The sequence below is a fragment of the Neolamprologus multifasciatus genome, chromosome 18, assembly GCF_963576455.1.
Source record: "Neolamprologus multifasciatus chromosome 18, fNeoMul1.2, whole genome shotgun sequence".
NCBI classification, from domain to species: domain Eukaryota; kingdom Metazoa; phylum Chordata; class Actinopteri; order Cichliformes; family Cichlidae; genus Neolamprologus; species Neolamprologus multifasciatus.
In genome coordinates this window covers 9,042,096-9,058,893 of record NC_140456.1, presented here as the reverse complement: position 1 = coordinate 9,058,893, position 16,798 = coordinate 9,042,096, and the positions used below count along the sequence as shown (strand labels likewise).

The 16,798-nt window shown below is 38.6% G+C and overlaps 1 protein-coding gene across 1 annotated transcript in view; it reads right to left on the bottom strand.

Annotated features, from left to right (window-relative positions):
• lig1 (ligase I, DNA, ATP-dependent) overlaps positions 1–16,525 on the bottom strand; it is a 70,979-nt gene extending 54,454 nt beyond the window's left edge. The window contains exons 1-8 of the mRNA XM_085141476.1: positions 16,317–16,525; positions 15,687–15,749; positions 12,874–13,054; positions 9,227–9,392; positions 7,511–7,648; positions 4,344–4,727; positions 4,083–4,191; positions 920–1,006 (exon numbers count right to left, since the gene is read on the bottom strand). Of these exons, the coding sequence (XP_084997602.1) occupies positions 920–1,006; positions 4,083–4,191; positions 4,344–4,727; positions 7,511–7,648; positions 9,227–9,392; positions 12,874–13,054; positions 15,687–15,749; positions 16,317–16,333 (1,145 nt within the window). The 5' untranslated portion in view covers positions 16,334–16,525. The remainder of the gene's footprint in view (positions 1–919; positions 1,007–4,082; positions 4,192–4,343; positions 4,728–7,510; positions 7,649–9,226; positions 9,393–12,873; positions 13,055–15,686; positions 15,750–16,316) is intronic.
• Between the last annotated feature and the right edge of the window lie 273 nt (positions 16,526–16,798).

Genomic DNA, 16,798 nt, shown 5'->3' with positions numbered 1-16,798 from the left:
ACATAAGCAGCATGCCTTACAGCGTGACCTTGATATAAAATTCCATGATTTCCCTGTGATTACCCATTACTAAGTCAGAGCACTTCCCTGGCCTGAAGGTTTTCATTCCTTCAGTTTTTTCCCCTTATAAATAACTCGCAGATCTTCACAGAAAAACAAACAGGCTGGTGTTCACTTCAGTTTGGCTCAGAGGGAAGAAGGGAGAAAAAATAAAACAACCCCACCAACAGTGTGATGACTCTAATCGCTGTTGAGTGAAAACATTGCATCCCAAATCTTGCCTGTTTAGTGAGTAGATTAGCTTTGTCTTTTATTTGACAGCCAGAAGTGGAGAGTAAAAGCAAATAATCAGCAGAGAAAGAGACAGGTTGGCGTTCGACTATAGTTCCTGTCCACATTGCACTCCCAAGCTTTATTATTACCCTGCTTGGCATAATTCATGATAATCAATCTCAGGGCATCTTGTTTAAATAGGTCTAGGCACATAGGCAGGCTGTGATTTCCGTATTTACTTTAGGATTACACAAATTCTCCAGTAAAGGGAAAAAATAGGCAGCTGCCTAGTTAAAATAACGGCTGTTTTTCCAATGATCCTTCACATAAAATTTCCTTATGCAAAGCTAGTTGATCATCCCACGTGCTCCCCTCCTCCTTCTGTCTTTCTTCTTTATATTTTAATGTCTGATGTCCAAGCGACTGGATTTGGTGGGTGGATAAAGAGGCTATCCACCCTGTGAAGAAATTATATTATTTTGGAGACATTTGGAAACAGGGAAAAGCAGTATACAGAAGCAGTGATAAAATATGTCTGAGAGGTGCCAGTAACTGATGGAAACAGTTAAAGATGCATTTGAATTTCAATCAAGACATTCAATCAGAGAATTTGGCTTCCTATTTTTGCAGCAGATAGGTGACTTACTTCTGGCCCCGTTTCCAACAAGCGTTGTCCACGGGATGATAGTTTGGTCTCGACGGATCATAGTCTGTTTGTCCTGAGGTTGCCTCACTGAGGAAATAACACAAATTTTAAAAGATAAAACGAAAGAGCAAATTTGTGTCCAACTAAATGATGACAACAGCTGTTGCAGTGACTGGTGCCAACTCAGATTCCTTTGTAGGCAGAGAGTCACGCACACAATTATCATAACAATGAATCACTTTAAAAATGTGAAGAATATTTTGGAAGATATTCTAGTTGTGTTTCTGGTTAGCTCACAAAGAAAGAAGCTGAACTATTGCAAAGTTTATCCGAACTGAACGTGCAAGTAGATATTTAAAAAAAAAAACAGAAAAAGTTCTGCACATTAAACAGAAAAGTGTTTCCATTGTCAGCAGTTATTGCTTCCAAAAAACAAAATACTGGGATGGTTTACAAGTTTAAACAGTCTCTCTTTTACTGCAGTAACATACAAGATGTTGAGTTTCTGTTCCTCAAACAAAATATCATTGTCTGAATTCATTACACAGAGATAAACTAACGCTGTGAACTTTCTTTTGTGTGCAAAACCTGTCATTCCCAGAGTGTCACACACAAGGTAGTGATAAAAAATAAATAGTTAGGAAGATGAAAAATGCATTCCCTGCTTTCCACAGCCAAAAATAGTTTGGATCCAGAATAGTTAACATGACCTCAAAATGACAAAGCTGGCTTATTTACATGTGGTAAATGCATTGCTTCCTGTAAGGGAGACTGAATAATTGCAAAAGCAATCATAATAAAGAGAAACCGATTGGTTTCCAGCAGCACGGAGTGCATGCCTGAGCTGAGAATACAACAATCATCATATACGGTGTTTGCTCGTTGTAGGTGGTGCAGGAAAAGGAGAAATTAGCACAACTGTAAAAGTTGTAAATAATAGCAGTATGGAGCAGCCTAATGACTCTCACACCGAGCTGAAATAAAACAAAGGCAAATAAATTTAACTAACGCCTGCGTTGGTCCTGTTGTCATGTATTATTACACTATACAAGATAGCGGTTTGGTAAATATGTATCTTGGGTATGTTTATTTGTCACATTTCATTTCACAAAAATAAGAAAACAATGTTCCAGTCTCGCCTGATGCTGTTTTACACATAAAGAAAGATTTCTGCTCTCTTAACTCCTGACAGTGCTTATTATTCAACACTGACACTGGATCAGAAATCAGAATGGGCAGATCCCGAAATCAAAGGCATCAGTATCGAGTCAGAAATGCAAAAGGCTGCTTTGAGTCCACCTTACTGACTGCTCAGCAGCTTTATGGGCTTTGGTAAGGACGCATGGAGTATTGCTGGCTAATAAATCACATTCTTTGTAGGATAGAATAGAACGGCCCTTTATTGTCATTGTACATGTACAACGACATTATGGGTGCTCCACTCCAGGTATAAAATATAAATAGTAAGACAGCAGTAATAAATAAACAGAAGAAATATATATAGAATCACAAGGAATATATAAAAACAAGAGGAATAGACAGAAAATAAGAAGGCAGTCACTGCTGGAGAACAGTTATAGTTCTGGTAATGGAACATCAGGAAGAAATTACGTTAAATAATGCAGAGCACACACTGCATTAGGAACCCCATTTAAGCCCAGTCTCAATGATGAGTTTTGCTTCTCTTTTGCACTGTGTATCACTGTCTGTTTACATGAAGGAGGGGCACACACACACACACACACACACACACACACACACACACACGTCGCAGCTGACTAACAGACTCTGGACTACAGTTTATTTGCGATGATGATGATAGTGTTCGTTATCCGTGTGTGCAACAAAATCTGCTCCCCTCTTCACCCCCAACACTTGTGTTCTCTACACTGAAGAGCTCTGCATAATTATAGTTGAGACCAAGTAGCTGCAACCAGCCAGGCCCTCCTCCTCTCCACACGAGCGAGTCTCTTTAAATCAGGAAGGAAGAGGAAAGAGGACAGCAGAACCTGATGACACAGCCTGTTTAATATTGAAGAGGTGGTGCACTCCTAAGCATGTTTTTCAACTGTAGACTAAAAGGTACAACTGTACTGTAATGAAACAACAGTGCTGGTGTTAATATTCACTAGCAAATTTATATAAGTCAGCCTTTCACAGACTGAAAATGGCTCAACACGACAGCAACTGTTTTAAATAATTGGAACTACTTAGATAAAACATTTATAGATATTTAAAGAAAAAGCTTGATACCGCCCACTCATCCACGCCTCCTGAGCCTTGAATAGAAATCTGTAGAATAGAAAGCGCACTCATTTATAAATATACACTGACAGATTTTAATCTATTTTGCTAATCCTATTACTCTTTTTATTTGTTTGTTATTTTTAGGACTAGAATAATCACCCAGTCAATCGCTTTTTTCCTTTTTTTCCTCTCACTTAATTGACACTTAATCATCAGGAACATTCCTAAACAAAACAAGCACATTGCTGTAGTGATGAGTGCAAGAGATAACCTTGGTTTCATTCACTTTTTAAGGTATCGATGTCATATACTATTGGATTTTTCGTATTTACTGCAGATCACTATTAGTTAACGCCAACAAAATGTAACGACAGCATCATTTCACCTGTTTTGGCTACAAGTCTTGATAGAGACTGCTCAAAAGCAGACAGTATTTCTCATCCACCCACCCAGCTGTGCCTTCACAGCCATCTTTTTTCTACATTTATTCTTTCAAAGCTCAAAGTAACCATGCATTTTACTATATCTTTACAAAACTGATAAAGGAACTGAATTCAGTGTTTCTTTGCAGTGTGAGTGCCTACTTTGAATCAATAAAATATAACCTCTCTGGCAGCTACAATCAATCAACATAATAAAATGATTAGGTAGTCACTGAAGAATATAATGGAAATAATTCTCAGGAGCTGCTCTCCGTCTGCTCTTCTACACCTTGTCACTAAATTTTGATCCTTCTTCTTTTCCCCACATGCACGTACAGTTTACACTTTAGTAAGAAGGGGTCAGGGGTGAAGCTCAGCTGAACAGGCCGACATGTGGATAAGTTTAGTGTTCCAGCAAGATAACAAACAGGCAAGCAAGGTGGCAAGCTTATCAAGCCTGAGCTACCTGTAACCTCCTGTTGCGACTGTCTTACCCTTTCATGTCTTTACTCTCCTCCTCTGACCTCTTCCTCTCTGGACTCATCTTTTTTTCCCCCTCATTCTTCTCCGGCTTCTCCGTCTTCACTGCTGCTTTTCTGGGAGCTATCGAAGGAAATAAATAAAAGACAAGGTGAGGGTGATGTAGGGGTTGAAGTGGAGGCTTATTTTACCTTGTTCTGCAAACTGATAAAAGCACAGTACATTCACATGCTGTTTTTTTATGCAAGCACAGAACTATGCAAATTCCTTCTCACCAAAGAAACTGCTGATGGGGGCTTTCCTGGTCGGCTCCTTATCTTTCTGCTCTTTTGCTTCTTTCTGCCTTTTCACCGTTTGACTTTTCGGGCTCTCTTCTGTGCCTCGCGTGTCCTTTTCAACCACCTCCGTTTTGGCTACGGCAGGTCCTTTCTCATCATCATCATCTGTCTTCGGCTTTGCTTCATTTTTCTTTTCCGCCTCCTCAGCTTTCTCCTCTTTCTCATCAGAGTTCTTTTTCTCCACCCGCTCCTCTTTTTCTACAGTTTCTTCCTCGTTGCTCTTGTTCTCCACCTCCTCGTCCCCTGGGTTGTTAGCCTCGGTCACTGCCTTTTCCCCCCTTTCTTCCTTTGTGTCCTCCTCCATGGGTTCATCTGCGTTACCTACACAGGGGCAAGACAGAAAGGGAGTGGAGTCATTGAAGAGAAAAATGCCAGCAGGTTTACTGAGGGCAACCCAGTTTTTTTTGTGAGCCCATGTTTGAAGACGTAAGAGCCTCCTTCAGTAAAAGCGCAGGTTATATTTCTGAGGTTTCATTTTCACCTGAGGAAGGCAGCTAAGAGAAATTACTATTGACAAACTTGTAGCACCGACTCCCAGCAGTCAGAGCTGGGGTTATGATACTGGCTGGGTATGGAGGGCAGCATGAAACTTTAATTTTCTCATTCAAACGTTAAAGTAAGTGGTGGAATGGACCGCTAAACCCAGTAGTCACAGCTGGTACTTTACTAGACAACTTTAGAAAGAGAAAGAGAGCCATTTCCCTGTCTGTGGGGAAAAAAAGAGTGGGGGGGGGAGCACCAAGCTGAGCTGCTGTCAATTTTGTTTTGTTTTTCCCCCCCAAACACACTAAAGTGGTTTTCAAACACACTTCAGCTTTAACCTTGTTTAGCTGTTGTCCAATATGAGCCTTTAACCTGCCATTTCCCAGATTTAAACTGCATGTGATGTGTGACTGACCACATGTGTATTCACACTGAGAAAGTACAAGATGCTCTACCAATGCAGCATCCTAACCTAAACCAAATAGAGTATTTGAAGTAGTGAGAACACATGTGGAGTGAACCGCTCTGAGACGGTTTCTAACCTTTTAGCTCTGTCCAGGTGGTGATGTGATTGGTTCAGTTTGTTTGCCCGTGTGTTAGGAGGACTACTCAAAAACATAACGGACAGACTCGCTTAAAAATCTTGTGAGAAGCTGGATTTAGCACATCTAAGAATTAATTAGATCTGAACTCAGGGCCATTGAGAAGGACTGCTTATAATTGTGAGACAGGGCAAAACTGGACATTGCATCGTGTTTGAATAGCCTTCATCTTCTCAAGAAAATATCACAGGCTAATATCAATTTATGCACGTTTTGGAGTCAATTTTCAGCCTTGGTGGAGGCTGCTACACTCTTGGGCTGCTCCATTTTCTTCATAATTCTGCCTTTATTGAGCGTCTGTGTCAAAACTTAGACAAACCGATTAAACAAAGCCAAACAGGCTCCGTGGATGGTGAATTTCTCAGTTTGCATCTCACAGATGGTAAAAATGAACTTTGCTTTATCACAGTGCAGAGCTCCTACAGTTGCAGTAACAGACTGAAATCATTACCCTTTATCCTCAATCCTTTGAATCTCAGGCTGTTTTTGTTGTGTTTCTCTCTATTTGCATTTCACTATAACAGTAGATTAGGACTGTCAAACATAAGGCTCAGGGGCCAGAATCGGCCCACCGAATAAGGAAAGGTAAAGGAGGACATCATTTTTTTATTTTTAATTATATTTTCAAAAGTTTTGCAACTTTTATTTTTTTATTAATAAAGACTTCCCTCATGGTCATTCATAATACATCTATGTAATAAAGTAAAGTAATAAATTAACAATTAAATGGCAACAAGTTCCTTTTTTTCATCATCTGAAAAACATACATTTCTATAGTAAAGTCACTACGCAGTTGAACAAAAAACTACATTTTCTGTAAATTAACAAAAAGTTTCTGTTTTATAATTACGGGACAGTCTGGACAATGAGCTACCAAAACATTTTCTGTCATTTGAAATATTAATTTCTTACATAATCTTCTTAATTTCTTATTTATTTGAATCCAAAGAGATGTGCTGACAGATTTCTTTCATTTGCTTCATAAGCATTTCTCAAAACTGACACATACAGTTGAAATTGCACTTCTTTTTGTTATACTGGGATATCTCAGGGATTAAATGTGTAGTTAAACTACAACTAGTGGAGCTGTAAAATGAGTTTAACATGCTCGCAGTAGTCTGTACATAAAAGATGAACATATACGCTGTTATGTAATCCAGTTTTAGCACAAAGGCCGTTTCACCATTTTTCTTTAGCCCTTTATTTGCAGAAGAGAATTGAGCATTAAGTTATGAACTAACATTAGCTGGCCCGGATAGAAGTGGACATCCATAAACCGTGTGGGATCCTGTGGGGTGTGACTCGCTTTTGTCCTCAACCACAAGTCAAAACTAAAGGAAATACACTTCTGCATTGTCTGAGATTATCTGTCAGTCCGTCACTGTACCATAATTCTCTGAACAACATACATCTATAGGACTACAACTAGACATTACTTTGTTTGATTCACTAGGCTACATTTTTTTGTTTTCCTCCACTCATCGTTAAGCTCAGAGAAAAAGGCCATGATGAAACGAAACACATGCAGCAATTTACCAGAGCCCTGTGACAGCAGAGACAGCAATGAAAATGTTCAATCTTTCACTTCAAATCTTTCAAATTCATGATTCAATAAAGAGGAAACACTTATTTGCAGAGCTGGAAGTGAAAAGCATTTGCCTGGTGATTAATAACTAATTAATTATCCAAGTTGTTGCTCTTTATTATTGCAACCCAATCGGCCATAAAATTTCTGGAAATAAATGGGTGGATGAGACCATGTACAGCAAGAAAATAAGCTGTTTGGTACTGTGACACTGCTAAACAAAAAGTATTGTTTATGTGTTTAGTCAGGATGCAATTGAAAGTTTCTAAAACTGGATTTTAGTAATGATAAGGTGTGAGTTTGTTAATATAGCATGCTGATTTTTCCCCCTTATAGCCGATGTGTCTGTGCAACTTCCCCTCCCACGTGGACTTTCCAAACCTGTACAGGAGCCAAACTTGGTTATCAGACTCGCAGCAGAAGCGAAAGCATACCTTCACCGCTGACACTAGTCTCCACACGTGGCCGTTTGTTTTGCTGACCCTGCTCCTCCTTGACCTCTGCATCTTCTTTCTGACTGTCACTGCCACTCCCACTCTCGTTGAGCTTCCTCTTAGGGAACATCTTCCTTGCTGCACATATCAGGACAGGCATTACATTAAAAGAACATGATTTTAAAAAAGAAAGGAAAAAAAAGTGTGAGGCATCCCAGCTGAAATCATGCCGAGATCAAACAGTAAGAGAATAAGGAGATGAAAACAGGACGAGTCTGCTCTCTTGCTGCAGATGTAGGGCAAGAAGAAGAAGGAGAAAAAAAGGGAGCGAGAATCATAGATACATACTTTGCTAATGAAAACACTAATTCCATCCTGAAGAATATTATGCAGCACAGCAGCTTACGGTTCCAGTGTAAATTACCCTGCAATTTTATGCAGCAGTGGTGCTCGAGGGCAATTTCAGTTTTGGTAACACATCCACCTCTGTTTTGGCCCTTGTTAGGGGTTCTAGCACAGGTAGCAGTGCTGATGTTTCTCTTCTGGATATTATAATGAAAGCATTAACCCGGGACATTAAGAATGCAATTTCTGGACGAATTAGGGAGTTACTTTAATGTGATGTTTTCGCCAGCAGTGATGGTGGCGGGGCTCTTATTGTGGCAACGCACCACTGGTGAAAGCAAACACTGCAGTCATCAAACACAAAGAGAACGGGACGAAGAGAAGAGAACGAGACACTTTTACTGCTGCAAAAACTAGGATGAAGGAAACAAAGTGGGAGAGGAGGTGCTTCTCAAATGAAGACAAAGCTGGAATGCTAGAAAACTCTAAGCAGCTTAAATTCTCTGTTCAAACTCCAACGTATCTGGTGTTATATGGGAAAGACAGCAACTACAAAGAGCCATGTAAAAAAAAAATAAAAAATAACTAGGCCATTCTGTTTCGTTTTAAATGCAGATATTTGCACACATCATCTGATTAAGAATTTACAAACAAGAAACAGCAGCTCTCTTTCAGTTTTATCTTGCAGATGTGAAACATTCAAGCTGCTTTGTACCAACTGCGGCTATAAAATAATGATCACTACATATGTTTATGCTGGGTTTTTTTTAAAAAAGCCCAAAGTTTCTAAAGCTTGCAAACCCAAGAAAGCACCCAAATAAACACTGACAATCAGCTGCAATAATAGGACGACATGCTCTGCTGGTTCGATTAACTCCCAGTCAGCACAAATGATGCACTGCTAAGACAATATAGCAGTAATAATATTATTATCACAGTGCAAAGACGTGCAGAAAAATAATGATATAGGCTCCAGGAGGGTGTACTCGTGGTGCAGCAGATGATGATTAATGATAGCACAATCACGGTCTAGTCTTGTGGTTGTCAATCTAAGGCAGTCCAGAGTGTGGAAAGACAAATGAAAGAAAAGAGTGAAAAATGAACTTCGCCGCTTCTGGTGAACAAACTTCTTATGCATTCAGTTCGAGATAAATTTCCTGTTTTCTCCCTCATTGTGAAATAATGAGTATTTGGAGCCATTAGGCGCCTGCTAACAAGTAATCAAATAAAACAGCTCGAGGCAGGAACGCTATTAATCCTCTGCTGGTGTCAAAGTTCAAAATGGTGCAAGTTTGGAAAACGAGCTGAAAAGCACAATTCTGAAACAGCTTAATTAAGACAAAGTTAATAAAAATCTGTTCAGATGCTGACCAGTCTTGCGTTTGACGATCCCAGTGGGGGAGATGGAATTGGGAGTGCTGGGGGTCCCCGGTGAATCAGAGGTGGCTGGAGTGGCAGGGGTGGTCGGGGTTACAGGCGTGGCTGGGTCCGATGGTGGAGACAGGGGGGTGGGAACAGCTTTAAACGCATCATCCTTCTGAAAGACACAAGCACGAGTGATGGTAAGCATTATGACAAGAGGCGGCATGAACAACAGCTTGAAGAGGCAAAATGACTGCAGATCATGGTTTGTTTGCATGGCCGCCATCATCCACAGATTTTACTGAAAATGAAAAGGAAGTGACAGCAACAATTGTCCAGCTGTCTGCAACAATATCATTTGGATCGCTGTGGATTGTTTGTGTGGCTCATCCAAAATGTGGCCTGTTCTGCTGAGGAATACGAATACTGTGTATTATTTAGTTTTTATTGCTGAAATTGTTTATTGAATGTGAAATAAAGTAATTTGATGAGGACATGCAGTTTCTCATTTTTGAACTACGTTTTGGCAACCAATAACCTATGCTTTAAAATTATCCTTAAATCCTTCAAGATTTTTTAGGACCCATCTTTGTAAATCTTTATGATGAAGAATATTTTGACCTAGTAGCTCATAAAAATTAACACAGGTGCTCATTTAGACATGAAGCCAACATGTTTACATGCCACAAGACTTATGGTAAGAAGTGAATCTCTAAAAGGGGTTTAAACACCACTGTGATAATGGGAGGCAGGCTTGAGAATTAGAAGTTTTAGAAGTAAAAATGGTTATTCTGATCCAAGACAGGGTCTAAGGGCTCCAAATCAAGACTAGAGTGAAGGTTTGCAAGAGGGCAGCATGGACCGCTGTGGAAACTGGATCAGCTGAATCCAAAGCACGATCAGGCCGAGGAAAAGTGAGCGCACTGAGAGAAGATCAATACGAGAGGCTTTGTTCTCTGAGAAACAGAGAAGCAAAGTCACAGATAACAGAATTAGCTAAATAAAGAACACAAGACTCCCTGCAGCAACAGTCCTGTCAAGAGAAGGCCGTCTAGCAATAGTCTCAGAGGATGGAAGGGTCTCTAAATCACATCTTGTAAGGGGAAACAAGGTGAAATGGTTGGGGTAGGTTAAGAAAGAAAGACCAACAAACACAGTGAAAGATCCAAGTGAAAATACATTGATGGTTTTTGTTTTTTTGCACTAATAAAGTTGTGGAGTTGTAAAGTATTTTGTCTAGTGTCAATTATATCGTCAGTTATGTCGTTATCGCAAATTTTCAAATGTATATCGTGATAAATATTTTTGGTCATATCGCCCTGCTCTACCTAATACCTTTGTCTATATAGGGTACATTACATTCAAACAAACTCTATGAAATGAGGTGAACCAAGGTGAATAGATACCAGGTAAAGCTGACAGAGGAAATCAGAGTTTGCAGCAATTTAAATAGATGAAAAACTTCAGTGAAAAATTTGCTTCATGCTGTCACAAAGCACCCATCAGCTGGGATTCTCCTCACAACACTGACATCAAGCTTACTGGTGCTATTTGAGGGCAGCTGTAGCTGTATGGTTCAGTTTCACTTTGATATAGAGCAAAGGAACAAAGAGAGGTTGGAGAAAAGTGAGAGAAATGTATTTACAGCACTCATTTGAACTCCTCCTCATCCTGTTGGCTTCAATAGTATTATCCTTTAGTCTCAATGCTAATGGTTTAACTTCAGAGTCCCATTTACTTTGCAGGTCCAGTCACTTGACTTTCCATTGCCTCAGATGGCCCTTTATGCATGACGTTTTCTGTGCATTTTTTTGTCAACGCACCACTCCTGACTTGACAATAAGGTCCTTGTGAAATGGTGATAGCGAGGCTGAGGTAATCAGTTTTTTTGGCTTAAGTGCTGCTGTCATTAAAGATAAGAGAAAGGCAAATACTATAGTTGCTGAAGTTAATGAAATACATGGAGATTTTTGTTGAGATTCAAATTTTCCACTCATTATTTTATGGAAATGTTCTGTATTACATTCAAAGGAGAGATATGTTTAATAAATATAATTATAGCACAGACAGTGAAAACGAAAACTAAGAGCAAGAGATAAAAGCAAACCTGATCAATACTGAACATCAATTCATTTGAGAACAGCAAAAAAATGAATAATTACATGAATAAATACTGTCCATTATAAGTAACAATGGTACTGGAGATATGCTTTAAAACTAGTTTACATCACGGAGGAGGGAATTTTTAAGTCTGGAGATAAACTGACTGAATTGGTCTCCCACCAACTTCCCTCACAATAAAAACTCAAAAATAGAAGTCTTAAAAAGGAGTCTGAACAGTTAAAAAGTCATAAACACGTGAATAACAGTGTTTAATTTAACATAACAATCACATTAAAATAAAAATCATTTGTTAAACTAGTTTGATCCCCCTTCCCCAGCTGAAGGTTCCCTTCTTTATAAAGACACCAGCAGCTCACTGAATTGGTCACATCTCCCACCAAATGGCCTCAACAACATAAAAAAATATATAATAATAGTTGGAAAGAGCGAAGAAGTCAAAATAGAAAGCCAAGAGCAACACAAACAGCCAGCTTCTGCCACAGCAAGGGGTAGCTGTAGAAAGGCAAACCGGATCATTATTAAGCATCGACCAACTGGAACTGCAAAAACTACATTTAAACCAAGCAAACTAATGATGTTAAACATCTGGATTCAAATAAAACCATATCACTACAAATTAAGAAGGAAAGGTGGCGTTCACATGAAGGGTCCACTGAGAAAACCTGCTGTTTCTCCAACATTGCAGGCTATTTCTAATGTTCATGTACCCTAAAAATAAGTACCGGTAGTTCAATACCATACTGCACAGTGCAGAAAATGTAATTTAATTTACCAAGTTATTATCAAGCAAACAAACAATTTGGCATCACAAGATTACTTAAGGTATTTTGACACTTCATTTACCATTTTACAGACTAATAACAAATCGGATTATTAATTACTGATGAAAGTGATACTTAGTCGCTGCCCTGCATTTATCTGCGGGGGAGCTGATCCACTGCCAAGAGTGCAAGAGTGGATACATTAGTACCTTGTCACAAAAATTAATAATTACACCCATATGAAAGGGATGTGAGGTGAGGGCAGCCTGACAAACATCATGTATCATCATAATCACTTCCCTCAATCAACAAATAGTGAATAATTGCTGACATACAACAAACAAAATAAACAGGCTGGTTAAGAGAAGTGTTTATCAAACAACAGGTGGCTGAAAGACAGCCAAAGCTGATAATCAGGTCTTTTCATTACATGGCTTATTGACAAATGTATTCAAAACTGTGATTCACCATACAATTACTAGGCCTTTGTGTAGCATTGTTTTTCCCTATAACCAAACCAACAATAGGCACTGATATGCCTACAGGAGCCCTGAGCGTCTTCATTACACTCGTTCAGCATTTGATGGGTAACACACTGTTTAGTGTTTCCACAAAGCATGCCTGCGTTTTTTCTTTAGCACCATGACAGCCCATCAATCTGTCAGTCTTTTATTGGTGAAAACGTCACTCACAAATTGCAGCTGATGTGTTGAATGTAACAGATTAAATGAACTCTGACGTCCCAGTTATAAAACCACATGTCGCTTTTACCTTTTCTGTTTTACCAGGAGCTTCTTTGTCTCCTTGTCCCTTGCTGGGAACTTGTTCTTTAACGACTGGCGCCTCGTCATCATCGCTGTCCAGGATTTGACGGCAGCGTTTCACAACCTTCTTGATGGGCGAATCTGCTTCCTGAACACCGTTCTGCACCTTCAGTGGACTCTTGACAGACCTGGAGATAAACCACAGAAACACACTTCAGATATCACAAATTTTAAATAAAGCATTAAAGGGGACCTATTGGGCTTATTTCCATCTCAATACCTTTTATTCTGTGCTTTTACTTGAGTAGCTTTGCATGATTCACAGGTCAACATATTATATAGCCTATTATTATTTATAAATAATGAATCTACATTAACACATCTGTTTTTTTAATCAAAATTAATTTTATATTAAACGGTGCATGCCCTGCTCTACTGTCACTGTAATCCACTGTTAGGTGGTTGCCAGGCAACCTGCATAGCATCATGATATAATATGTATTGTGATAAATCAGATGTCACCATCACAGAATTAAAATTATGCTTTTATAAAGTGTCATAGATAAATTAAGCATTTTTGGTGGGTGGTTGCCAGACATCATGATGACAACATAGGATATGATATAGATGGAAACCTTTAGGGTCCTAAGATGCATCTGTGTACAAAGTCTGGTTACTTAATTACTGCTTGTATAGAAAGAATTCACAAACAAACAGAAAGAGAGTTTATTTATTATAGTTAGAGATAATCTATATGCATAAAATAATCAGCAATTAAAACTTTAAAATTAATAAAGACTCTGCTGCTGGAATAACTGCTTCCAAGAGAGAGGGGACCAGCTGTGCGAGAGAAGCTGTGCAAACAGCTTGTTTGATGAAGGACTTTTATTTACATTTTAATGTGAAAACACTGAAAAAAAACAAACAAAGAAAAATAATTTGTCATTCAGGGTTTATTTTAGTCAGTGTGCTTTACAGCTGAACATGCCATCACTGACCCAAACAGGCCAGCATGTCTATATATATCATAAAAGTACAGTGCAGCCCTTGTTCAACTTGAGCTAAAATATCTTCTCTCTGTAGATATTTAGGACATAAAGCCATTGTTCCTTCATATAATATTGACAAATTCATTTAAACTTGTTAAGTTTTAAACTGTTTTAAACTCGCAATATTTAAAAAGGCCACCTTCAGGAGACTTGATCGCCCATCACAAACAGAAGGCTTAAAGAGCCGGTTCACAGGAACTACTTACATGAACGCTGACTTTATTATTCAAAACTCTAATTGTATTTGATATAAACAGCCACCATTTTAACAGTATATTATATACTGTTATATATATATTATATAACAGTATATTAACCTTAAAGAACCCTTTAAGGTTAATTCACGTGGTAATGTTGACCCACAAGGTGCGATATTAGGCATTTTTAAAGGATCAAGTCAACAGTAAAATCTATCATAAAAAAGAAAACCTATAAAATCAAAGTAAGACTCGTAAAAAGAGGTCAAAGCAATGATGAGGCGATCATTACAGAAAGGAAAGTCAATTAAAGTGAGTTTTAAGACGTACTTAAAAGATTAAAGAGTCTAGAGATAATGAACATTTTATCACCAAAGCAGCTCGGAAATGAGAAACTGAAGTTCTCATCTCTTCATCTTTTGATAGGAGCTACTGGACACAAAGTTTCACTCAGCAGCGAAGATAACTGCACATACGCCACGCGTGGGTGGGCTTTCAACACAAAAATATGTTTGAAAATGGTATCAGTATGCGCCGTATCAGCCACCTCGCTTTATGCTTCTGCCTGAATACAAATGCAGGTATTTTAACTGTATTATAGGCAGTAAAAATCTCCATCCTTCTGATAATATGACAGTTTTATTATGTGGTTTATTCCTTAAAATAGCCCTGTTTGTCCAAGTATAAGGAAATTTGCAGCCCAATTAAAAGTTTTAAGGGTTCAAAATTGGCCTTGATGCAGTGACTATGTTACGAATGAGTACATTAAACTCCACTAAAACAAAAGCTAACTCTTCTAAGTTCAGGCTATGTAACTATTATGAAAACAAGACATCTGAGACAATAACTATTAATAAAAAAAAACTAACAGTTATTACTTTTGCTCTGCAGTCCTTTTCCCAGTACAAGTGCCAGACATAGGTGTGCATTTGCACCTCTATTAAAAATCAAAGACACTCTGCTGTGGCTTGAATTAAGATGAGAAACAAAGAGAAACCGGTGTAAATAACAACAGTAAAACGAATTCAACAATAGTCTAATTAGAAAAGATATACAAAAGGGTTTTTCTGAAGGTTTAACAAAAATGTATAATGCTTAAACAGTCGAGGTTTTACAGCAGCAGCCGCCAATGCAGAAGTTTTAACTGACACTGCACCGTGATCACGTTATGCAAAGTCTGAATCTTCATTCTTTGAATAAGATGGGACTTTTTGGGCCAAAGAATTACTATGTAAGGTAAACCTGAGGTTTTAAACTGATCTCACAGAAGCAGCACGAGCATGTTAAAAGCTTAAAGAAAACAAACAGGTGCAGGATTTTCATACATATACATCAAAGCTGACACCAGGATCATGATTTTTAACTCTTTTGTTTCCAGGTTTCAGGCTTTAGGTAAATAAGGTAACACATCCTTTGCCTGAACTATATACAGACCAGGCATGCTTACATGCGGAGTCAAACTATAATTTGTGTCTAGATTAATTCAATTGCTCTGAGAGATTTAAAACACCCTAGTGTCAAAGCTAAATTAACAGTGATTGCAGGCAGCAGACTCTGGATAAGTCTTAACTCACTTTTTCACAGGCTCCTCTGCAGCTTTCTTCTGAATGTCCTTGCTCTTGGGCTGAAAGAAGGATCTGTAAAAAGACCACACAAGCATTCACTGGCTTGATACATGTTTATACCAACACGTGTCTGTATTTAGTGCATTAAAGTGTAATAAAAATCGGTAATAAGACCGCACTTTTACAATAATACAGAAAAAGGTTTGCCTGTTAATTAGAAACTTGCCGAATCACAGATTACCATCTTTGCTATCTAGTGTTACAGCAATGTGGCTCCACTGATCACAGCCGCTTCAAAAGATCTCTATAAGGTAGGAAAATAACCTGCCTTTAAAGATCATGTGTACTTATATAGCTATGATATCGTCTGTGTCTGTGCTGGAGATGAAACTACCCTATTTTCCAAATAGGTGATGCAGATAAAAGCATGCTAAAGCTAGCTTACAGGTAGTCCGATTAACACCGAAACACACATGTTTTTTGTTTGTTTTTTTAGTGTAACCCCCTCTAAGTCACACTTAACCCCCCCGCCTGATCACCACTTATTACACAGCTAACTCTTCTAGTGCACAGACACAAGCATCGTTAAGCTAGCGCTAATTTCCAGCAAGCTAACTGCAAACTTTGGCTTGCACTTACGCGATGCTCCGCTGCATGTTGTCTTTAAACTCTTCCTTCACCTGATACCCGGTTAAAACAAACGTTTAAATCGCAGGAAAACTCCGACATTCACACACACGAAGACACCAACTCCCGCGCTGCAGAGGGGCAAAATAATAACTTGGAATATTCGGCGCCAAAAGTTGTATCTCAGCCAAAGATTGTCAGAGAGAAGATGACTCACTACGGGAGCCCAAAGCGAGCGGTTACCGCTCTGTACGCATGCGCACTCACGTACTTGGTTTACCCAAAGAAAAATATATTTTTACTGCAGCTTCACAAAATGTATTGAATAAAACTACTCTGTTGCTACTAATAAGATGTGACTGTGCTTAGTCAAAGCCTCTACGCTACTGTTAAGATAGTATACAACTCACTATGGAATGGACAAGATGAGTAAAATATAACAAAGCTAAAGGTTTGCTATGTTCATGCAAAAAATTGTACTTTCAATTTTTGTC